This window comes from Bos indicus x Bos taurus, chromosome 11 (assembly GCF_003369695.1).
Source record: "Bos indicus x Bos taurus breed Angus x Brahman F1 hybrid chromosome 11, Bos_hybrid_MaternalHap_v2.0, whole genome shotgun sequence".
NCBI lineage: Eukaryota > Metazoa > Chordata > Mammalia > Artiodactyla > Bovidae > Bos > Bos indicus x Bos taurus.
Window position 1 is genome coordinate 62,705,424 of NC_040086.1, and position 25,931 is coordinate 62,731,354.

General features: G+C 42.9%; 1 protein-coding gene across 3 annotated transcripts in view; it reads right to left on the minus strand.

Annotated features, from left to right (window-relative positions):
- SERTAD2 (SERTA domain containing 2) overlaps positions 1 to 25,931 on the minus strand; it is a 116,155-nt gene that overhangs the window by 10,636 nt on the left and 79,588 nt on the right. The window contains exons 1-2 of one of the 3 annotated variants that reach the window (XM_027555633.1): positions 12,752 to 13,085; positions 1,819 to 2,441 (exon numbers count right to left, since the gene is read on the minus strand). The exons of 1 other annotated variant lie outside the window; for it this stretch is intronic. In XM_027555633.1, coding sequence (XP_027411434.1) covers positions 1,819 to 1,829 — 11 coding nt within the window. In that variant the 5' untranslated portion in view covers positions 1,830 to 2,441; positions 12,752 to 13,085. Of the gene's footprint in view, positions 1 to 1,818; positions 2,442 to 12,751; positions 13,086 to 25,931 lie in introns of those variants that run through there. One more of the 3 variants, XM_027555634.1, reaches the window with a different exon arrangement.

Below are 25,931 nucleotides of genomic sequence, written 5' to 3' on the forward strand. Positions count from 1 at the left end.
AGTAAATGGAAAGAATGAGAAAAGACATTGAGGGACAGCCAGAGACGGACTGTAAAACAAAAACAGAGATGTGTGTCTTTGGCTCTGGGTGTAAACTTGGCGTGAAGGGAGGGTATGACAAAGGGGAAGTCTGAACGAACCTCAGAGGGCACAGCTGTACAGGGCAGGCGTTGGGTAAGATCTGTTGGGACCGGAGGCACTGAGGGTGGGCAAGGACCCTGCATCCAGAAAGCTGTGCGTGCCTCTCTCATTCTTCAGTTCTCAAACTTGAGTGAGCATCAGATTCACAGAGGGGGCTCGGTAAAAGAATGCTCCCCCCGCCCCCCACTATCCTAGATTCTCATTCATTTGGTCTAGTGTGGAGGACCGAGCTCTATATTTTCAGCAAGTTTCCAGGTAATGCTGGTCTAGGGACCTCATTTTGACAACCACGACTTCCTTTTTTCTCCACCCAGCTATTTCATATTTAAGCCTGAGAATACCTTTACTCAATTAAATCTTGAGTTTAAACTGCTTCCCTATTTGTGCCTAAGCAGGTAAGGAAACAAAGAATGAGTAGCTTTGTGATGGCAACTGACATCAAAAAGAAAGACTACATGCAGAAGTAAGATGTCCTAAGCTCAATTTTAATGATAAATCTCAGTTTCTCAGACTGATACATGTGATACCACCAGCTCACTGGGGCCTAGGTTCTTCTTGCCGTGATCACAGAGTGAATGGTAGTGAGGCCCAGTGTCCTGAGAGAAACTGAAATAGTACCCATGTGTTAAAAGGAGCATTTCATAGCTTTTACATTTTTAAAGCACTACAGGAAAAAGACGCAAACATTAAAAAAAAAAAAAAAGAAAAAACAAGCAATCAAAAAAGTTCTCTTAAACTCAGTGTTTTTTCAATTATTTTACAGCTATGCCTTGGAAAAACTGTTTAAAACACCGTCCTTTAATATTATTTGAACTGTCAAATGTTACGATTTTCTTTTTCCCCTCCTTTTTTTGGTTATTGTAATAATACAAACACTTCTGTCGAGGGCTGACTTTCAATAGCTCGCAGCGAGAGAGCTGCTTTGCTCCATACAAAACCCCAGCCCAAAAGGCTGTCTACGAATGGCTGAGCACCAGGTTCCCCACGAACTAATTATGATTTTAAAATTAACAATATTAAATCCACTTTTGCAAACCACCACTTGTGTAATCCCCACTAACAACAAAACCCACTGCTTTAACCTGCAGCCCGCTGTGGCCACCAGTGCTTCCTAGAGGCCCAGAGCCTGGGGGCCGCTGACTTGATAGGTGCACGGAGGGGCTGTGCGTGGCCCCTGAGGGCAGCATCACCGCTGGGGCTTATGAAAGGCCCAAACTGGGAGCCTGCCCCGGCCCACCATGGGGGCTGGCTTTCTGGCTCAGTGGGGGTGGAGGGGGGGGGGGTCAAAAAAAGATGCAAAAGACTTTAACTCAGTTTATCCCCCCAAACAGTTATCACCCCAAACAGAAGGAAAACCCTCCAGAAGGAAAATCCTACTCAGTAACCACGGGAATTAATGCTGCAAAAGGTGTTTTAAAAGAAGGTCAGGATTGATAGCTTAGTTCCAATTTCTGAAGGGAGGAAATCACTGGGGAGGGTAAGACTGACCATATGATCAAAGAGGCAGCCAGGAGGGGCGGCAAGCGGCCAGCACACCAAGGCAGACGTGGAAAGGGCTCCCAGCTCCGCACCACCCGATGCTCACACACACTCGTTCGTCCACACACAGAGGCGGGGCACACGGGGGAATCCTGAAAGTTATTACTTTAAAACACCTCAAGGCTGGATGGTCTGTACCTTGTGTACATTTTCAAGAGCTTGTTCCAATTTCCTTTTGGACCAGTAAGTGACAAGTAGAAATCCAGGGTTTTCCTTTCTCAGGAGCATAGCGGGCTTCACGATTAAGTGACATGTTGTCTCAACAGTCGGTTTACAGGGCAGAGCTCAGTCCTGGTGTCTGCCGTCAGGGAAGAGTAGCTCCTAGTGGGGCTCTGGGCTCCCCGGGAGCGGGTCTCACTCTACGTCCTCACCAGGGTGAAGAGGCTGGCGTCTGCTGTTCGATGAGTCACTGGCCTGCACACTCAGGACCTGTGCACGTTTCTGTATGCCCGTGTCACTGGTTAACAGCTCTCAAGTGAAAGGCTCCTAATAAGAGTCCCGGGTCTCCTCAACCACACCGTCCTGTGTGACAAGTGGTGTGACTACTGGCTGCTGAAGGGTCCAGAAGTGCCCATGCTGACACTAAAAATTATAAAAACGAGGCGTTCACAGTAACGCTAATGACTCAGAATGATGCCTTTTCCTCATAGAGCTACCCAGTTTGAAGAAAAAAGAAGCTATGACGTGTGACGAGTGTCTTCAACCAGGCTAGCAGAGGCTATTTCCTCACTCAGACATCCTGAGCCGCCAAACCCAAAGTCCTGTAAATGGAAACACACGCATGCTTTCAGTTTCTTTCGGGGGCAGTGGAAGAAGAAAGAAGTTGCCCCTGGCAAAACTGAGTGGGTGACAGTCTCTCCAGAGCAGGAGAGAGGCTGGCTACAAATGCCGATGAGACAACTTCTGAAACACAGAACATTCTCATCTCTCCTCTCTGACGCCTGCCTTAGGGTGTGCTTTGGGTCCTGCTCTTGAGGTGGTCCAAGTGCAGCCCCTGCTCCTGAACAGGACGCCTGCCACCAGCCTCCAGCGAACTCTGGGAAGAGCTCTTTTGTCAGCTGGCCACACATCACCTCCCGGGCAGGAAGGAAAGGCCCCCTCCTTGTTCCACAGGGGAAGCCAGGTTCCCTTAGACAACTTTCTACACTGTTAAAATATTACACCTTAATCAACATCCAACACTCAGGAATCTGATAATGGGTAGGCTTTTGACACCCTTCCTCCCCCAGGGAAAAAGCAGAAGCCGCGGGGTGGGGGTGGGGGGACACGACTTAGAGGACACCCTGAAGGGACATGCGGGGGGGGGGGGGGGGTGCGGGGGGGGGGTGCTGGCAGATCTGGGAGAGAGCTGACAGAAAGTGGGGTGCTCCCAAAGCCAGTGCTCTGGGACAACCCAGAGGAAAAGAGTGGGTAGGGAAGTGGGAGAGGGGGTTCAGGATGGGGGACACACATATGTATACCCGTGGTTGATTCATGTTGATGTATGGCAAAAAGCATCACAATATTGTAATTATCCCCCAATTAAAATAAATTAATTTAAAAAAGAAAGTGGGGTGCCTGCAAGGATCTGCCAGCGGGGATGTTCCATGCACTGTGACCCGTGCAGTTCCCCCAATTCCTGGTGGTGAGCCTCCGGGAGGCCGTGCGGGGGTCAGCACTCCCCCAGGCTGCCTGCAGACCCCAAAGCGACTGCTTCCGGCCTCCGGGAATGGCAGAAACACGGGCAAAATTCCAACAGGGAGAAAGCCTCTGTGTGTTTACTCCCAGAAGACAAGGGAGGGTAAGTAACTGAACCCCTAAAGCTGCCCCAATCGGGGAAGCTTTTTTTTTTTTCTTTCTTTTTTTAAGCCCAAGCTCATCCAGGATGAGGTCCCTGCAGTAACATCCATGCTAATTGCTAAGTAAGACAAAGCCTTCCCTAACAAATCAGCAATGTAATTATGAAGCCAGTCACTAGATCAAGCCAGTTAGGCGCGCTCGGCGCGGCTCCGAGGCTGTAACCCGACACCACTGTTTGCGGAGGCGCCTCCCCGGGCTCTCCCGGCGGCGCTCTCTGCCGCGGGTAGCGCGCGGCCGCGCATCCGTGATCAGACTCCAGTCGGACGGGTCCCGCGGCGAACAATCCCCGGGCTTTCTCGACAGCGTCTTAAAGCCTGGAGACAAACCGAAATTCGGCCAGGAAGTCAACCTTGAAGTCAATTAAAACAACAGCTTTTACTGTTTGGGGATGTAAGAAACTCTTGCCTTCCCTCCTAGGACTTTTATCTACTTCTATGAAATTGCAGACGGTTTCTGACTGGTTTGTCAAACATAACCTTTCCTCTTGGAAAAAGAAAAGGACATTTTGAAATGTGGATAACCGCATTTAGTAAACAAATCGTGAGAGATAATATTTCAAGTGAATATTTCTTAGGAATAAATTATGGCCTTGTTAATAAACATCTGGAAAGAAACAAGTTTTTTAGAATGTAACTGTTAAGTAATAGAAAATATTTCTAATATCCTGTCTTACTGGTATAGGTTTTAGACCTAACTCTTAGGAATCTAGGGACATCAGTCACCTTCCAAAGATACTGAGGATGTTTACAGTTCTCTTAGTTTATGTAACAATTTTGACTAAAAGCACTGCACACCTAAAGTAAAAGACTGAGCCGAATTATACAGTTTCTAAATTTAAGATGAGCAAAAAAAAAAAAAAAAGATTCTATGCCTGGAATATGCTTTAAAATACTCTAGAAAAAAAAGACCATGAAGATGAAACAAGACTGACAAAATATTGATGATTGTTAAACCCCGATGATGAGCACAAGGGGATGTACTGTACTCTATTTACTTTTGAGTGTGTTTGGAATTTTCCATAATAAAAGGTAAAACATGTACACACACATCAATACATCTTTTAAAAATTCTACAAATTAAAAAAAAAGTCAAACACAATAAACTATTTATACCCTCAGTGAGAACTATGATATTAACTTGATAAGCTATTTTACACAGAAGAAAGCTATAAATGCTCTTTGTAAACAAGCATGCCCACTACAAGTTGGAGCTCCTCTTCAGCTTTGAAAGAGAGTATCACATCTAACCACAAGGGGGCGCAGGAGAGCAACAGGCACTCCTGAATTCTGATTATTCACCGCAATTTCTATCTACAGATCTCAAAGTATACACATTTCCAAGACTGTTCCCTAATTCAGGTCTCCATAGGACACTGCTTGACAAGCCAAGAGCCCTGCCAAGACCACACTATATTATGCTATGGTTCAAAATCTGGAAATATTGTATAAAGAAAAGGTTGTTGTCTGTATATAAGTAACACTGATGTTTCAAAACTCATGACTAAAATCCCTGGAGGATTCCTGAAGCAAGAACACACACAACAAACATACAACCTGAGTCATAAGATGCGGACTGGGAGAAGCCAGTAGTTCAGAATTTCCAGTGGGGGTCCTAAAGTGATCTCCAACAACACAATGAGTCTCAAGGTTAGCAGTAGGAATTTTACTAGGATAGAAAAGCCTTCAACAATCCAATTGCTTTGTATTAACAGGAAATTGCCTCCACACTGAACAGAAATGGCTTCTGGCAGTTTTTTGGGAAAACTTCATAAAGAATATTGGGGAGGAGCCGTTAAATTGTAAAACACTGGTAACCTTAGAGAGATCATGAAGCAAGTTGATTGTATAACTTGCCGGAATTCTCCCTATGCAAATTACAAACTACATCACTGTTTGAGGTATTGAAGTTCTATGATATTGTATGTTCATAAGAGATGACCTATTATCACCAATCTTTCCATAGGAAACTTGGTAAATATGAACCATTATAATATTATTTTTATAAATAACATATTATTATAGACATTAAAATTATGATGCTATTCCACACTAATTTGTTGTCAGGAACTCAGCTTTAGCATGCTGAATCTAAAGCCTCATTAACATTAAGGGAAGGAATTCTTAGATTTGAATTTCTTTCCCTTAAGATTATATGCCAGTAAAGGCCAACCACTCTTGTCCCACCCCCATTACCATGCATAATGAAAACATTTTTTTCTCCAGTACTTATAATTGCTTGGATGGGATTCTGGTTTCAACTCTCCTGTACTATCTTTTCCCCAAAGATACCTTGTTTTTCTGCTCACACTAGAGACCCTTAATAAACAATGTCAGAGGGGAAAAGGCTTAGGGTTGAAACCAAATGCTTTGCCAAAAGTATGTGATGGTGTTTTTTTTTTTTTTTTTTAAAGAAGGCCTTCAGATACATAAAACGGTCACACCAAAACAGGTAAACATAATTTGCTAGAACAAATCTGTGAAAATAAAATTTCATCTTAATTAAAACAAAAGATTACTACCTTCTAGGTTTTGTTAGCCAACTAACTTGTCACTGAATAAAACTAACAAAAACTAAGTATGCTACATTAGGGAGTGTTTTTATGAAAGTGTTTTTAAGGGATATTATTAATTTTTAATCTCCTCTGTTTTAAAATTGGGAATGCTTTAATACTGTGAAAAATCACTTAAAAGAAGATATGCTTTATATTCCTCAAAAATACAGAACTTACTTTATCTTCTAACTTCTACATGCAATCTAAAGAGAAAAACCAGAGAAATATTCTTTACTTACTCGTTGAGTAAGTCTAAACATTGTATATAGTCTAAATCTGAATTCCTCAAAAGAAAACTATCCCTAAAAAGAAAACTATCACATTTCTATAATATGACATATGAGTATTAAAATTTAAGTAAGTAAGTAAGTAAAGTCACTCAGTCGTGTCTGACTCTTTGCGACCCCATGGACTGTAGCCTACCAGGCTCCTCCCATGGGATTTTCCAGCCAGAGTACTGGTGTGGGTTGCCATTTCCTTCTCCAGAGAATCTACCCAACCCAGGGATCGAACCCGGGTCTCCCACATTGTAGGCACTTAACCATCTGAGCCACCAGGGAAGCATATTAAAATTTAAGGTACAAGGTAAAAGAAATATACTTCAGAGACGCCTGAGAGGGAGGAAGGGCTTCCTTTGTGGTTCAAAGGGTAAAGAATCTGCCTGCAATGCAGGAGACTTGAGTTCAATCCCTGGACTGGGAAGATCCCCTGGAGAAGAGAATGGCTACCCACTCTAGTATTCTTGCCTGGGAATCCCCATGGACAGAGGAGCCTGGTGGGCTACTGTCCATGGGGTTGCAAAGAGTCGGACACGACTGAAGTGACTAACACACACGAAAGGGAAGAAACAACTATTCTACTATGTAAATATCTATTTCATATAAGTAACATTCATATTCAGAATGTTTAAGTTAATTCTAAAAATTAGGCAGACTCCTGATAAGGTTTTACAAAGACAACTTAAACTTTATTTCATACACTTGAATAATTCACAGAGTAGAAAAAGTTAAGGAGGATACAAATTAAGCTTGAAGGCAGTGAATGATACTTTGTAAATATGACAGCCCTTCTTTAATAAACAAAATAATTACTTTGGGGCTATTTTGAGATAAAAAGTATTTCTTCCAAAGGATTTCTGAGCATCCATAACTAATGACCCACAGAACTTTACTCAAAGTCACTCAGTCAAACATAATAAAAGTAATCAGAATACCACACTGAAAACAATACATATTTATTTTCTAAGGAAACTACCTCTCAGAACTTCAACCTGTAGGAGCTTCAAGGACCTTTAAGGAGATCTTGCCTCCACCCCACCCCACTGCCACCCCTGAACATTCTGTTCACCCTGCCTATCTTTAGAGGCTTCCAAAGCAAGAAGGCAGGTGCCAGTTGAGGAATCCACGTTTTGAATTTGCTAACCAACTACTGCTAGACAGCTAACAACCGTCATCTGGTAAAATCTATTTTATTTTCTATTTCTGGCCATAATAAAAAATATTTTAAAAAGTAGTCTGTTAAAAAAAAAAACAAAACTATTCGGAAAAGACCATCACCAGGTTCGTGACAAGCACAGAGGCAGTGCAAAAACTTCTTCATCAGCTACAGACCATGGTGCTCAAATTCCTCTGCCAGACCCTTTTTCTGTGACTGCAAGGAAGACACAGAAGTACACAAACATGGAGGTTCCCTCCTCAAGAAAAGGGAAGAAATCTGAAAAGCAAATCTGTATCAAGTATTATTAAAAAACGGAATAACTACTAAGACAGGTTCAGATTAAAACAGTTGCCACCTCGTTATCTCATTGGCGTGGCTAGAATTTTATGCAAACCTGTCCTGGTGTAGAGATGACCTTGGGACTTTCAGATTCCCTGAGTTTAACTCAACACTTCTAAACACCAGGGTGGGGTACGCCAGCCGGCCTGCCTGAAGCCGGGGAGCTGTGGCTGGCGTGGAATGATAAGCAGTCAGCCAGAAGAGCAGAGCAAGGGGCTAAAGGTTGATCAGCAGCAAGTAACACTTCATTATTTAATTTTCTGACCACAGGCACCATCAAGTAATACTTTTTACTTTTGTTGAACAGGTTCACAGAGACAACTGAGTGAGTGAGTGAGTGAGTGGGGGAGTGGGGGAGTGGGGGGGTGGAGGGGTGGGGGGATGTGAGTCCTAAAGAGTCAGAAGCCCTTCCCCTTCACTGTTCTACTTCATGAAACTCCTCAGAAGCACACAAATGCCTGGTTTAGCCTCGTCTTTTCAGTTAACCACCTATGAAGGTTTTTGAAAGAAAAAAAAAAAAAAGCTGAGGATTAAAGAGCAACTCTGAGAAGCTACAGGTTTCTGCAAGGGGACAGAGAGATAGTAAGGCCAGACATAAATGAGTGTTCACAACTGAGGTCTGCTGCTTGCTACTCGGAGTTACTAGAGAAACAAAGCTGCCTTTGGGCACCTAAAACTAGTCGGACCTGCTGTAGCAGTTGCGCAGTCGGCCCGGCGCTGTCCCCCGCTCCCCTCCCTCCGGCCCCCGCCCCACGCATCCGCATGGCTCACTCCACTCGGGGCGGCGCCGAGCGGGCACACTCGGCCCTGGCTCTGCTGTCCCTGCTCAGGGGCAGGCCCAGCTCGGGACACACGGGCGTGCAAGTGTGAGAGGAGGCCAGACGAGACAGCAGATGCCGACTCCATTCCGAACTGAAAGCTGCAGTGGGTGCAGAACACGGCTTCTGTGCTCCTGGGTTGCTAAGACAGATACACCAAATTGTGGGACTGGCTGCTGGGACTCCAGGCAGGGATCCCCGTTTAAGTTCAGAGGAGGGACGGGAGACCTTGAGAGGAGACGAAGGAGGCTTTCTAGCTCCTAGGGCCCTCCGACCACAAAGAGAGCTGAATTCCCTTCCAAAAGGGAGTTTTCATTGTCTGGGGTGCTTGTTGAAATGACATACATCTGTTTTGTCCTATGAGCAATCATATGTTTGCAAAGATATTCTGATATTTTTATTTTCGAATTTCTATTTCAAAGAAAATTTTTAGACAGCCAAGCATGTTTTGTTTGTCTCATGATCTTCAAGGAAAAAAAAAAAAACCAACAAGGCGTCCATTTATTACCCAGAATAGGAATGTCGTCTTTTTGGCCTGACATATGCCATTCACAGATTCATACAAAGAATGAACTGCCACACAGTGCTCATAGAGAAAGACACTGTTCCACACAATGAGTGATGGGCGCTCTGGGGGACAGTGCTGCTCACAGGACTGCCCAGCATCTGTATAGAGGGGCAAAGTTTGCCTTTAACGCCAACTGCACTGGCCATTGGAGACAATCATTTTGTTTAAAAGATATGCCAACTTCGGTGAGCTGCTCTTCCCTTCAAGAATATTAGAACTAACTATATGTAAAGTAGATAACCAGTGGGAATTTGCTGTAAGACACAGGGAGCTCAACTGGGGGCTCTGTGACAACCCAGAGGGGTGGGCTGGGGTGAGGGGTGGGAGGGAGGTTCAAGAGGGAGGGGACATATGTGTACCTGCCACAGGCTGATTCATGCCAATGAAACCAACACCACGATTGTAAAGCAATTATCCTCCAAGTAAAAATTAAAAAAAAAAAGAATATTAGAATTAAATTAAATATCCACACATTTCTTTAAGCAGGAGTCCTAGCTCGGGGGTTTTTGTCGGCTGTTTAAGGAATAATTATTAACAGTTGGTAGAAAAGACATGACTTGTACATATGCAGTGGCCACCGCATTTTTAGATGATCCTGTTCTGCTGGTCAGTGCAGATTAATGGAAAGACCGTGAAGGTGGGTGTTACCCTTATTTCAAGGCCATTTTCACTTAAAACTGGAGCTTGCCCTCTGGTGCCTTGAGCATACACCTGATCTTTGCACTCAGTAATCAGAGACACCTCTCTGTCCTCTCTCTTCCCCCACCCCACCCCTGCTTTGCCAAGAAACTGCTGCAACTATAACTATCTCCTACAGGATAGGCTGTAACAGTAAATATGAAATTCTGTAGCAACAAAGTTTTAGAAAATTCTACAAGTGAGTTCGAGTTCATACTCCAAAATATATTAACCTACACATTTTTAAAGTCTATGTTACAATACTAACAAAATTGTCTTGATTTTTTTGATATAACAAAATAAAAAATAAAACTTCATGCTTTTATTAGTATTTGTTTTTTAACAAGAAATCACAGCAAAAGAAACTTCTAAAAGTTTATGTTGTAGCTTTTATCTTTCTTAATAGCTAAAGTGTAAAATATTTTGACTGTGGGCAAACTTTTAGTATAACTTGTTACTGATAATTTGAAGTATGTTTTTATTTTTATTTTCTTCATCAGTTTAATTTTTGACAGAAAAAATCTTGATTTATTTGTACATATGTACATATGTATTTCAATGTCCCCTTATATGTTTTTTATCTATTTTGTGTGTGTGCACCTTTCTAAGTAGTGTTGCAACTCATTCTGCCGTTGGAACACTGTTTAAAATAGCATATGCCAAAAGCTATCTGCTGCTACACAAATTTGAGTTTTAAAATATCAAAATAAATACCATTTAACTATGCTCATTATTAATAATTTAGTGCATGGCAACTGGGTAACGTTTATATTTCAGCTTCTCAATTAAATAAAAGGCTTTCAAGGGGACAGTTCAACAAACAGAAGTCTAAAGGATTTCTAAATGTGAGCTAATATCCCTTTCTTAGTTTTTTAAGGGAAACAGGCCCAGGCAGCTGTTACCTAAGAAGCTGTGACACTCGCTTGACAATAAAACTGTTCACTAGGATATTCATGTCCTACACTTGGTTGGTATTATAAAATTTAAGTCTCCTATCGTAATTACCCAAAGAACAGAGCTGAATGTTAAAAAAAAAAAAAAAAAAAAGGCTGTCCGATCCATTTCATAAGCTTTCTCACCTGAGAGCAACATGGTTATGCACATTTTAATTAGGAGGGTAAAGAAATAAAGTTATTTTAAAGGGTTTCAAACTTGATGAAGAACGTAAACAACTTTACATTAACATATAATATCTCTAAGTAAATCAACAAAGTTAAAGGCAGACTTTCTAACATTTATCTCTCTCTCTTTTTTTTCCACGAAGAAATAGCTGAAATGAACATTAAAGTAGAGATCCAAGAACAAGCTCTTCTTGCTCCTGCCAGAAGCTGAGATCTCAGGATGGGTATTTTCATCCTCAGAGCACACCCTACCACACTCAAATCAGAATAGACTGCTATAAAAAGGGGGAGGAGTGGGAGGAGCTCTAGGGGTGAGTTATGGCTTCTGGGTAGCTGAACAACTCCCCCCCGCCCCCCGCCCCCGCCCCCAGGCCCCCATCAGCAAAACAACCCAGAGGCTCTCAGGTGGACTGTCCTCCAGGGGTTGAGTGGAGCCAAGAGCCCACTTCACTCTTGTCAGAGACTCGTCTCTAATTATAAAAGGCTACTTTGAACACTTAAGGCCTCAGGGATCCGATTGGCTAGTACAACTTCTAGGCTCTTTACACACGTTATGGACATTTCTTAACATATATTGAGAAATCACAAAGCATATTTCATGAACAAAGCTTGAAAACATTTATTATCTTCCTTAAGACCAAAGGAGGCTGTCCAGCTTAATTCAAATGAAAACTGGTACAGTCTGAGACTAGACGTCTCACCTTGCTGATCGCCCTTCCCCATTAAGTGCCTGTAAAAACTTACTCTCCACCTCCTGAAACATCCTGAAACTAACCAGCTTGGAAGCAAAAAGTTATTCTAAGACAATGATACCTAATCTTTTTGAGAAATTTAAGGCTAAACACAGAATTCTACTCCCATCTCAATCTATTACTATTATTTCTGCTAAAAGTAAGATAACTCCTGGCCAAGGCAGGGTGGAGGGAATTTATGATTTTCTCTCGATGCAGGGGCGCTCTGAAGGCACCACGTCTTGGTACAAAGTCCAGGGCCTGGGACAGCTGGCTCCCCTCGGCCCCCTCCCTCTCAGTCATAGGCGGTCACCACTAAGATGACTTTTAGATTTCTAACTTAAAAAACTAATGAGACATCAAGTTTAACACACAAATTCAAAATCAATTCACTTGGGCACGGGCGAAAAGAGGGCGGAGAGGGATGTTTCTAAGTTAAAACACAGGGCAACTCACAGAAATACACTAAAGCAAGCTGGACGCAAACCCGGCCACAGGACTGAAAAGTGAAGCAGCCGTCGCGCCAGCAATACGAGTCTTAAAAAAAAAGTCTCGCACGTTCACAACAACACAACCGCCACAACACGCACACAGATCCCAGATGTAAAAGCGACAGCTCCAAGCTCCCTCCGCCCCACCGTTAGGCTCTGGTTAGCTCCCGACCCTCTCCTGACCCCGGTCCGTGACTGCCCGTCCCCTGCCTGGCCCTTCCCCCAGCAGATCTGCCCGAGAACGCTGGGGGTACCCGGCGCCGGCCCCGGGGGTCCAAGGGCGCGGGGCCGGGGAGCAGCGGGAGGGAGCGCTCCTCCCGGTACCTGCTCCAGCCCAGGTCCCTCTCGCCGAGGCTCCCGCGACCCTCGCGGCCGCCCAGCGCCCCTCCTCCGCCCTCCAGGCTCACCCGGCCCTGGCCAGGTCCCAGCGCTGCCCCCACCCACCCGGAGCCCCGCGCATCCGAGAATCCCCTCCAAGCCGGCGCCGGGAGAACTTACCACATGCAGCTCCACCTGGGAACTAGCACATCGGGAGGGGTTTCTGCCCACTCCTCAAGCTACTCCCGCTCCATGCGGAATCCCCCGCTCCGGGGGCCCAAGGGTGGCGCCGAGGAGCGGGCAGGAGGCGAGACCGAAGCTAAGACTCCGCCGTCCTCTGCCTGCGCGCTCGGAGCATTATACAATGGTGGAGGAGGAGGCGGCGGCGGCGGCGGCAGGCAGCGGAGGAGGAAGCCGGAGGCGGGCGGAGGGGGCGCCCTGACCGAGCGAGCGGCAGCCACTGCTCCAGCACTAGCTGTGCAGGAGTGACGTGCGGCCAGCGAGCCTCCCGCGAGCTCCGGGCCCCGGGCTCAGCAGGCCCCGCCCCTCGGCCCGCCCCGCCCCCTCGGCCGCTAGGCCCCGCCCTCTAGACCGGGCCCCGCCCTCTAGACCGGGCCCCGCCCCCTCCCCCGGCGGTCCCGGGAGGCGCGATAAATGCCGAGCGGGGCCCGTCCGCCCCAGGAGCAGGAAGGGGCAGGCGGAGCACGCGAGATGCCGGGTGGCAGCGCCGCCCACGGCTCCCTACCCAGCCGGCGCGCCCTTGATTTTCTCTTAAGGAAAAGCTTAAGGAGAAGGGGAGAGGAAACGAGACACTCCGGCCAGGGGACCGCAACTAACCACCAGTAATCCCCTCAGACCACTCATGCAAATGACGGAGCCGCTAGTGACAAAGGCGGCAACGAGTGCCGCGCGCGCACAGCCTGCTGAGTCGCGCGACCGCAAATATGACAAGCATCTCAGCTATTCTGCAACTTGGGGCCGGTTAGCCAGGCAGGCAGGGTCCCGGGGCGGGGGGGGGGCGGTGGTGGTAGATGGGGAAAGAGAAAAATCCGACCGCGGGGCGCGGTATCCGCGCTGCCCGCGGGGTTTTCGAGACAGACGTCCCGGGAGGGCGGGGGCAGCGCGTCCGCTGCTGAGACGCTCTCCGATGCCTGCGCCTCCGGACATATGAGTGGCCCTCAGAGTGTCCAAGAGGTAGGATGAAGGCTCCGGCTGGAGGTGGGGACAAATCCCCCTTGAGTGCGGTGTCCTCAGCCCAACACTTGAAATGGGTCACCAAGTCAAGAGTACTTTATCGGAACAGGAGGGAAACGACTTGGCAGGCTTCGTGGCAGGCTTCGGCCGCGATGCAAACCCGGCAGAGCCCACGCAGGTAGGGACGCCTGGCTTGAAGACGCAGGGGGGACCTAGGCGCAGTTTCACAGCGATAGCCTTTTCCTTCTCCTTAAGAAGTTCTGCTTTGAACTACTTATATTTATTAGGAAAATTTATACTAGTTTTGGGAGGCTTGTGTGTGTGGTGCAAATTTAAAAGTCCTAGGACAGGAGACCTCCCCTGGAAAATTAATGATTATTTTAAAAATGGCATGCACATTCAGTTTAAACATGTTATGAAAAGGAATTCAGGCACCTTAAAATTTTGGCTGCCACCCCAATCAATATTGTCTCAGATCTCTTTGGAATTTAATGGTCCACTATACTAGTTATACTTAAGGATAATAAAGCTTTAAGACCTAACATAAAGGTGATTATAAGTCGTTAACATCAAGACAAGTTGAGACCTATTGGAACTGTTCAGTAATGATTTGTTATCAATCAAATTGACGGTATTATTGAAATTAAATCTGGGCTAAAATGTTGGTAGAGGAGAAAATGTTTCTTGTTTTATCTTGAAAGGGAATGAAAAAGATTTTTTACTGGACCCTCGATATAATGAAAAGGTTACACAGATTTTTTTTAAGTATAGCCAGTGCTAAAAGCTAATGATCTGTGTATATCTTTGGAAAATTTCATTACAATGGCATTCCAAATTACTCATCATGGAAGTCGTGCTCCGGGCCCTCAGCGCATCCTGCTCAGTTTGTGCCTAAGTGGCACAGTATTCAAACATTTTGCCATGAGGCCAAGATATTTTTCATTTCCAGAATTCTGCCTTTCAGAGAGGACACTACTAACAGTTTCCGAACAACCCACTCACTTTAAAGAGAAGCCATTGAAATAGAAGCTGCAATACTGTGATATCTCTGTAGCAGAGGCCAGAGGTTCTCTTGAATTTAAAATAAATTTAAACTGTTATTCATGAATTGAAGTGAGCACCAAGTTAGACTTGCACAATTTTTGTGACACGTGGATATTTTCTAGCAGATGAATTACTGGAAGAACTAAAGATCAAAGTGACAATTTTTGTGTCTCCAGAGTGGATGCATGATTTTGCTAAAGCACGAATTCTGTGTGTGCTCAGTAAAGGTCTGAGTTCTTAGGAAAGCAATCTGAGTTCCGAGGTAAAATATTTTTCACCTTCCCATACTTTTGAAGGTAAATGCCTTATTTTATATATGTTATATACAGGTATCTATGTTATATATGTGTCCCACTTTCCCCACTTTGAGATTCTGGCATCTTTTACCATGAAGTCAAAGCATGAAGTGGCCATTTGAATACCTGCTCATGTGGTCCCTCACCAAGTGGTACACAGTCCCCTCCCCTAGGGCCGAGTCCCCCTCAGCCCAGCACAGCAATTCCTGCCTGGCCCTGGGAATCCAACTCCATGAGGCTAAGGAAAGGCCCTCCCAGAGCTTTTGAAGTCAACTCCTTTTCCCTTTAGTATGCATGATTTTTTTAAAAAAATATTGTTTATTCCTAGCAAATGAGCAAGAAATGTTTAGTGAACACATAAGTATGGTTTTCACACTTTCACTCTCTGGGACACTTAAAAGCCCATTTAAAATAATCCTACCCTCAGGATTTAGAGTTTCTCCCTCTCACTTGCACATACAAGAAATTAGGCCAGTCATCCACATTTAACTATCAGGAACATATCTGTTTAGGGAGAAAAGAAACACTGCTCTTGTAAGTATAGGACTGTTATGGTAATTTTTAAAAATACTCACAAGTTTAATTTCAGAGAGGTACTTCTCAACATTGCTTTGTGGTTCTGGGTACTAGTTTGCACTTCACTGCTTCTCTTGAAAGTTTCTGTACCCTCACGTCTTGCAAACAACCAGATGACTGCACTAACTGAAGGCCACTTTTAGCACTTAATTAATATGCACCAAAGAATTGACACAAGGACAAGCTAGCTATATAAACTGAGAAAGATTTCACAACAGTTTGCAAACTTATCCTTTCTCCTTTATTACGTTTTATCTTTCAAGTTCCACAAGAAATACCGGTCAATCACCCATCTATATACCTTGGAAATATTCTTATGCCCCCCCCCCCCCATAAATGTTTCAGTTATTAAACACAATAATATAGCCAGCTGGGTTAAATCATCTTTTCTTGGAAAATACAGACAGTCTAACTGAATGCAGACTTCCCATTCACTGATCACTGAAATCTATTAATAAATCTTCAAAATAAAGTCTGGAAGTCCCACATTACCTAACTGATTATCAGAGAATTGACACAGGATAGGATGACTAGGAAAACTAATGAACACTCTCACAAAGACAGCACGAACAGGCTCAGAACTTTTCAGCCTCTAGCAAGTTAAAACTTGACGGTGCCAAAGGAGCCGGGTAACTCATCTGCCTCTGCAAAGCCTTCTCCACCTCTTTGACCACCTCCTCACGTCAGGCTTTCTCCTGCCTGTCCTTGCAGCCATGCTTCACAAGAGCAGAGTTTCAACTCCAGTGAAGAGCCACTCTCGCAGTTTCCCTCACTGTTACTAGGCTGCTTTGCAATGACGGCCCCTTGTGTTCTGAGAGAGAGTCATTTTCCTGTTAGTGAACACACCTTTTTCTCTTTTAAAGATCTGACAATATTTAAATCCTAATTTAGAACAAAATCTTAATGATGATATTGGAATAAGACGCTCTTGAAACCCTTTTCTTTTTTTCTGGCATCTTTGATTAGTCCCTTCTATTTCTAGATGAGATGGCTTCTGTTGAGCATGAGTTTCCTCCCTACTTCACTGGCCACTATTTCCTGGTAAAATCCTCTGATAAATGGAGTGGCTCTCCTTAGACACTCTGGCTTTTGCTTTCATCTTTTCTCAGCTGGAAAGAGAAAGCCTTCCCTGGTGACAACTCTTCAGTGCTCCCATTCCTGTCAGATGCTGCTCCTCCACGGCTGGTGGGTGCTCCTCAGAAACCTCTCTCCTTGTCCTCAGTTCCCCAGACAGCACTACCTCTCTGGCCTCTACATGCTAGCCTATCTGCATGTTGACCTTGGATTTCCTGTCCATAAACCATGCTCCCTTCTTGAGCAATTCACCTTCTTTTCAAGGTACCCGGCACTTCTGGCTTCCCTAGAAAACTTGTGTGAATGTTAGAAATTGTACAGCCTCCAGACCATCAAGCCTGAGTCTTGGAGTAGGAGTCTGAAGATCTTGTACAAATAAATCACTATGATTGATCACTGACTTTTTAGTTTCTTAATCTGCCGTATCACAGATTTAGGATTAGCACTGGTTCTGGTGAAAAGAGCACATGTGGTTGGTTAGAAGATCTCAAGTGTAGTTCTTCAGCCACAGTCAGCAAGGAAGCTGAATCAGGGCCTTTCCATCTAGAGGGCTGTGTCCACCTCCCGCCAGATGAGGCACTAGGGCCCAAAGGTTCCTGTAGCCCCTTCCCAGAGCTAAGAGTCTATGAAAAGGTGGCTACAATGGGGACTACCTTCACAGAGGAGTTTGGAAGAATATAAAACCAACTTCATATCCTATTTTCTGTGACACACATTCTCATATCTGTTGTAGAAGTGATCTAAGCTTGTGTACCTTTAAATCACCTATGAGTAAAGAGGTCATTTAAGAGAACTAGGGTGATTTGGGGAGTGTAAATAACATATTTAAGCCACTTTTTGAAGTCCCAGATATAAAACTTCTACTTTGAGATGTGAAAAAAAGGTCAAAGCTTTAATGTGTATAGATGTCCAGGAAATACCTCTGACTTCAGACTATGAAGTATGATACTATGAAGTATCATTAAAAATAAACATGTGGGCAGAGAACACAGTTTAAATGGAAACAGTGCATACAACAAAAAAATGAATCAGTACTTTGCCACTGTGAATTTTATTGGTTTTCTGGAGGAGAGGGAACACTTAAGCAAGACTTTATCTTTTAGTCACCAATGCAGAATTGTCCTTTAAAGACATGTTGCCAGAATAAACAAGACTTTTCCAAAATTATCTAACTATACAATAATATTTGCTTTAAATTGAAAAATATATATTTTAAATAAAAATATTTTTACATTTAAAATTTCAGAAAGGCAAAGTGAAAGCCGAGTAGGAAGAAACCAAGGTAAACTATTCAGATAGACAGCAATGTTACATTAGATACATTTGTGCAACTCGTTAATGGTTTTCCTAAACATGCTTTAAATATTAAAGATTATCTTTCTAAGTAATATTTATTTCAAAACTGCTGTCTTTAGAGAAGTCTTGTTTGAGGTGTATGAAACTCCTTAAATGGTCAATTATCAGAGAAACTGGCTTTTAAGGAGAAAATAATAGTGTGAATGAGCTATATGCAACTTCCCTTTTTGAAAACAGAAGTTGAATCTGTAACACCAAATTTAGAAAGGAGAGGGGATGGCAGCAAATACCACGAGAATATCATCTATAGCATTGACGCCCACTGCCGTTCTGTTCTGTTACAAATAATGTACACTCTACAAACTTGAGTTTGCTCAAACAATGCATGTATTTAGTTGTTGCTAAAGATGATTCTTTTAAAAGAAAATATACATATGAAAGAGTCATATCAAATTTAAAAAAAAAGAAAAACTCATCGAAAAAGTGTTAGATTCCCTGACTTTGGCTACAGTGATTCATTTGGCCTCATTACACAGAGGGCAGCATAGTACATATTGGGACAGCTGATAAACAGCTTTTGTGGGAATAGTAATGGTAATTTGAACATCATTTATATTTGTTTACTTTTCTTTAAGAAATTAAAGCCCAAATTATAAAAGGTTGAAAAGAATTTTGATGAGTAGACATTCATTTTCACTCAATCCTAATTTGTTACCACTTTAGAACTGTTAGACATCATGCTTTCAATTTTAGTGATTAAAACAAAAAAAAAACCTCTAAAGATAAAGACTCCAGAATTACTATTTCCACATTACAACCAAAAATGAAAAGTGAGAAAATAGAAACCCTTCCAAAAGTTCATCAGATGAAAAGAGTTAATGGAGAGCCACACCATTTATGGACAAGAATACTTAATACTATTCAAGTCTCCCCAAAACACATCAATAAATTAAATGTGATTCCAACTTAAATCCCAATGCTCCCCTCCCCCTGCCCAAGGAACTTAAGCAAATCCAGAAATCATCTGGAATAACAAAGGACAAAAGATAGCTTTAATAAGTTTAAAGAACAAGATGGGGGATGTGGCCTAACAGATATCAAGGTTTATTATAAAGCTCTAGTAATTAAAACAGAGTGGTGTTGGCAAGGGATAAATAGATCAGCAGAACAGCATTGAGAGTGCAGAAACAGACCCACACATGTATGCAAGCATAAAGTATGACAGAGGTGAGGCAACAGATCAGTGGGAAAGAATAGGCTATTCAATAAATGACTAAAGGTCACCTGGATACCTGCATGAAAAATAAAATTAGTATCTCAGATTAAAAAATATATATATATTTCAGGTGGACTAATGTCTAAATATGTGAAACAAAACTTTAAAACAATTAGGAGAGAATACAGGAAAATATATTTATGGGCTCAGAATAAGGAATGTGTGATTATTCTCAGTCTCTTAAGATTCATTCTCTTCTTTGCTCTGCGCCTGGAAATGTTGACCCCTAGGGACCAAGCTCCTTTGCCAACCAGCTTCCAGCTGGATTCCTCAACAGGAAGGTACCCGAAAGAGAACAGTGGGTCAGAGGGGAGAGAGCTTGGGCTGTTTCTTCCCTGCTCCTTCCTACTTTGGGATTCTGTTACAGCAGGACCCATCCCTCCATAGCCACAGCTTCTGCAGGTGACCCTTTCTCCAGGGCACTCACTCTCATAGATTCTAGCAACACCATTTCCTCCCCTTTCCCCTGTAGACCTGAGGATAGTAAGATCTAAGTTCTTGGTCTTCCATGCTTCAAGTTTTGTCACATCTCTGTCAAAAGTCCCTTCATTTATGTCTCTTTAGTTGAATCATTTGAGTGGAATACTTTTTCCTGCTGAGACTTTGACTATTTAGAAACAAAACAGCCAGGGCCTTCTCTGGCGGTCTAGTAGTTAAGACTTCATGATTCTAATGCAGGGGCGTGGGTTCAGTCCGTGGTTGGGGAACTAAGATCCCACATGCCACCTGGAACAGTCAAAAACAAAAGAAAAGAAGTAAGACAGCCAATGCACAAACTATAAAGAAAAAGACCAATAACTTGGATTACATTAAAAATTAAACATCCATTAAACAAAATACAATATAAACAAGATAAAGATAAGTGAAAGACTGTCAAGTGATAGTATATAATTCATATAATCAGCAAAAGATTAATACTCAGAAGTAAAAAAGAACTCCGAGTCAGTTTTTTTTTTAATATAAAACCAACAGAAAATGGGTAAAAAGAGGAAACTCAAATATCCAACAAACGTGAAGAGATACTCAATCTCCTCAATTACAGGAAAAATGCAAATTATAAAAGGTTAGTTCACAGTTCTCCACTTGACCACTTTGGAGATAATCTGACATTAGCTAGTGGAGCTGGACATGCACACACCCTGCCCACATACCTGCAGTCTTTCTCCATGAGGGTTCCATGAGAAAATAAGCCCTACAGAAAAGAATTCAAGTGACTATTTCCTCAATTCTCCCAAGGGTGGTATAAAGGTAAGAACCAGTGGTTGCTAGTAAATGTTTAACAACTGGCTGGGGTTGGGGTGGGGGTGGAGAATGGGAAAGAAGGAAAGAAGCCCTTTTTGAAGCATTTGCTGATTTCTGTGGTGTAAATACCCCACCAGGGCTGATTTCAAACCTCCCCACTGAACTCAAGAATTACAAAGAGATTGGTGTGATCACTCTTAGGAGCAAGTATCAGTCTCCAGCTCTATCCCCAAACGTGAACCATTCTAGACTTAGAGGACAGAAGACAATTCATTACATACAACAAATGCCTTAGGATGCGATGCACGTGTGCTTAGTCACTCAGTCGTGTCTGACTCTTTTCGACCCCATGGACTGCAGCCCACCAGGTCTTCTGTCCATGAGGATTCTCCAGGCAAGAATACTGGAGTAGGCTGCCATGCCCTCCTTTGCCTTAGGGTACTGGGGCTTAATTTTCTGGAGGAATTCTGGATGATAAGGGCTAAATCTAGAGAGACTCTTGTTTTCATCCCCCATGGAGACATAGAAGAATGTTTATAGTAGCTTTGCTTGTAATAGCTAAAGGAGAATTAATCAATACATTTGAAAGCTATGGTGGTTAAGAAGTACTAAAGTTACCAAATATCAACATGGTTAAATCTCAAAAACATAATGTTGAGTAAAATAAAGTGAAAGTGAAGTCGGTCAGTCGTGTCCAACTGTTTGTGACCCCATGGACTGGGGCCTACCAGGCTCCTCCCTGCATGGGATTCTCCAGGCAAGAGTACTGGAGTGGGTTGCCATTTCCTTCTCCAGGGGATCTTCCCGACCCAGGGATCGAACCTGGGTCTCTCGCATTCCAGGCAGACGCTTTAACCTCTGAGCCACCAGGGAAGCCCAGTAAAATAAAGCCAGTTGTAAAGTATGTACAGTATAATATCATTTATAGAAAATACTTTAAAACATGCAAAACAATGCTATATATTGTTTATCAATACAGATGAGTGTAATTATAGAATAAAAACATTACAGACCAAAAACATTCAGGAAAGTGGTTAATTTTCATAAATGGAGGAGTACTGGAATCAGGGAGAGATACTATAAAATTTAATTTCTTTGTTAAAAACATGAAAAGCAAACAAATATGTTGTAGTAAACCATTTAAATGTGTTGTTTTAGATTTCAAGACATTAAAAAACACATTTTTTCCCCTTTCTTTCTCTTGGTTCCCATGAAATAGAACTTTGTAAGGTTTTTTTCCCACAACTTCTTATATCTATTAATAAAGCAATGGGTAATATTTATATTTCATGCATTTATCTTCATTATTTCAGTAATGATCTAATCCCTTTTACTCATTTGATATGACTGGCAGACCACAGTCCCTGGCATCACAAAGAGTCAGACACGACTGAGCACACACACACATGCATACTGTCCTTCTCTCTCTCTTAATAACAGACTGCAAAATTCAATGACGATGCTAGCATAACCGAAGTTTTTAATAGGAAGCCCAACTGACAAGGCAAGTATAAGAGAATAGGTTTAAAGCCAGTATTGGGGGTGTATTTCTCATCCGTCAGGCTAACTTCTATCACACTGCTGCTGCTAAGTCGCTTCAGTCGTGTCCGACTCTGTGCAACCCCGTAGACGGCAGCCCACCAGGCTCCTCCGTCCCTGGGATTCTCCAGGCAAGAATACTGGAGTGGGTTGCCATTTCCTTCTCCAATGTATGCATTCATGCTAAGTCGCTTCAGTAGCGTCCGACTCTGTGCGATCCTGCGGACAGCAGCCCACCCATGCTAGAAAGGATAAAGGCTTCCTTACAAAATGTGTAAGGCTTCCTGTGACTTCCTTAACATACATCTAGCCCTAAAAAGTGAAATCTTGTTTTTTAAAAAAATTTAGAAAACACTCTCCTGGTGAACTATCTTCCACTGGGTGTTCAGTTGACCATTTACAGCTACTCCAAATGCATTCTGATTCTCTCTTCTTTGTGTCCCTCCATGCAGGGTTATAGGAATAAAGCCCCATACCCTCTTGATCTCTGGGAAGGTGGTGCTCTCTCAGCACATGGGTAGTGTAACTTTTTTTTTTCAGAGACTGTCTTGAAATAAGCCTATGTTTTAAATACACACTTTTCTGCTCTCTTAGCAGGCATTCTGAAGCTAGGTGGTTCTAAATAAAGAACTCTAGTCAACAACAGGAAATAACTCCCACAGAAAAAAGGGGCAGAATACAAACTCTCACCAACTCTTATACACAGCTCACAACGGCCTTTTGTTCCGTGCACATTAAGCCTGAAATCTTTACTTTTCAGAGCATGTTTGGGCCTTTTCAGAGCAATTAAACCTTCCTTTTCCTTTTGCTGCTGTCCCTGCCTTCTTCTCTCTGAGGAAGTTAACCTTACAACTGAACTTCTTACTATGAGGTAGCAGATCAGAAAACGAACGGTTTCTATTCTGAAATTTAACATTTTTTTCCTTAATGGAGCTTCTCAAGAGGGAAAAAAAAAAATCAACTCTCGGTGTAAAACTCACTTTTCCTTCTAATACATATAATACCACATAAATGCACATATATACATCCCAAAAGAATATTTTCATCTGCAGTGTATGTTTCTAAATCTATCAACAAAGACACTATCATTATCAACCCATAAACCTAAACGGATGGGTTATCAACACTTTGCCAGTGACATTTCTGCAAATCATTGCATCTAGAAGACATATATTGTATTCAAAGGCTCACATCTTGAGTCTGTAGTGAAAAAGAGGAAGAAAAACCTAGATCCCAAGCCAACTAAACAGAAAAACATCTAATGAATGGTTTTTAAAGTCTCGGTGACTGCTACTGGAACAGATTGGTGGCATTCAACTATAGTACAGCACAGGTACTCCAGACAAGAAAATTGGGCTGAGTAAAACAGCTTAAATATGACTGGAGACTAGTATTTCTTTCTCTCCTACACACTCAGCCTTGCCCTCTCTACTGGCTCCTTCCTGCAGTCAATAAATTACAGACTTGGTGTTCTCCCTCTTCACTTTTAAAACAAGAAACACTCCTCCCCTGCTTCAATGCTGCAGGAATGTTGGTGGCTCCTGGTGGCTCAGAGGTAAAGGCATTGTCTCCTGACAATGCAGGAGACCCAGGTTCGATCCTTGGGTTGGAAAGATCCCCTGGAGAAGGAAATGGCAACCTGCTCCAGTATTCTTCCCTGGGAAGTCTAATGGACAGAGACTGAAGAGCTACAGTTCACGGGGCTGCAATGAGCCAGACACAACTTAGCAACTAACAACAGCTGCTGTCGTTACCCTTCATGGTTTTAGTTCCACCTACTTCCTCTGGCTTCACAAAAAAAACTATACTGACCACCTCTGGAAAGAGCACCATTACTACCTAAATGCCAAGCCATTGGAGACTTCTCAGTTCCTCACTGACTGAACACCTATCTATAGCATTTGACATTAATGACTGCCTCCAACTGTTTCTTTCAGTAACTCTGCTTGAACTCCTGGTTCTTATCTCTCTGGCTACTTGTTCCTTTGCTGGCTCCTTTTCCTCTTACTACCCTATAAACCTATAGGTCTTCACTTCAAAAAATAATCATCCCTTACTGCAATTTATCGAGCCCATCTTTGCATGAAATGTTCCCTTGGTATCTCTAATTTTTTTGACGAGATCTCTAGTCTTTCCCATTCTGTTGTTTTCCTCTATTTCTTTGCATTGATCGCTGAGGAAGGCTTTCTTATCTCTTCTTGCTATTCTTTGGAACTCTGCATTCAGATGCTTATATCTTTCCTTTTCTCCTTTGCTTTTTGCTTCTCTTCTTTTCACAGCTATTTGTAAGGCCTCCCCAGTCATTTTGCTTTTTTGCATTTCTTTTCCATGGGGATGGTCTTGATCCCTGTCTCCTGTACAATGTCATGAACCTCAGTCCATAGTTCATCAGGCACTCTATCTATCAGATCTAGGCCCTTAAATCTATTTCTCACTTCCACTGTATAATTGTAAGGGATTTGATTTAGGTCATACCTGAATGGTCTAGTGGTTCTCCCTACTTTCTTTAAGTCTGAAATGCAAAGATGGGCTCAATAAAGGACAGAAATGGCATGGACCTAACAGAAGCAGAAGATATTAAGAAGAGGTGGCAAGAATACACAGAAGAACTGTACAAAAAAGATCTTCATGACCCAAATAATCACGATGGTGTGATCACTCACCTAGAGCCAGACATCCTGGAATGTGAAGTCAAGTGGGCCTTAGAAAGCATCACTACGAACAAAGCTAGTGGAGGTGATGGAATTCCAGTTGAGCTATTTCAAATCCTGAAAGATGATGCTGTGAAAGTGGTGCACTCAATATGCCAGCAAATTTGGAAAACTCAGCAGTGGCCACAGGACTGGAAAAGGTCACTTTTCATTCCAATCCCAAAGAAAGGCAATGCCAAAGAATGCTCAAACTACCGCACAATTGTACTCATCTCACATGCTAGTGAAGTAATGCTCAAAATTCTCCAAGCTAGGCTTTAGCAATATGTGAACCATGAACTTCGTGATGTTCAAGCTGGTTTTAGAAAAGGCAGAGGAACCAGAGATCAAATTGCCAACATCTGCTGGATCATGGAAAAAGAGAAAAACATCTATTTCTGCTTTATTGACTATGCCAAAGCCTTTGATTGTGTGGATCACAATAAACTGTGGAAAATTCTGAAAGAGATGGGAATACCAGACCACCTGACCTGCCTCTTGAGAAATCTGTATGCAGGTCAGGAAGCAACAGTTAGAACTGGACATGGAACAACAGACTGGTTCCAAATAGGAAAAGGAGTACGTCAAGGCTGTATATTGTCACCCTGCTTATTTAACTTATATGCTGAGTACATCATGAGAAACGCTGGACTGGAAGAAACACAAGCTGGAATCAAGATTGCTGGGAGAAATATCAATAACCTCAGATATGCAGATGACACCACCCTTATGGTAGAAAGTGAAGAGGAACTAAAAAGCCTCTTCATGAAAGTGAAAGTGGAGAGTGAAAAAGTTGCCTTAAAGCTAAACATTCAGAAAACGAAGAACATGGCATCCGGTCCCATCACTTCATGGGAAATAGATGGGGAAACAGTGGAAACAGTGTCAGACTTTATTTTTTGGGGCTCCAAAATCACTGCAGATGGTGACTGCAGCCATGAAATTAAAAGACACTCCTTGGAAGGAAAGTTATGACCAACCTAGATAGCATATTCAAAAGCAGAGACATTACTTTGCCAACAAAGGTCCGACTAGTCAAGCTATGGTTTTTCCAATAGTCATGTATGGATGTGAGAGTTGGACTGTGAAGAAGGCTGAGCACTGAAGAATTGATGCTTTTGAAGTGTGGTGTT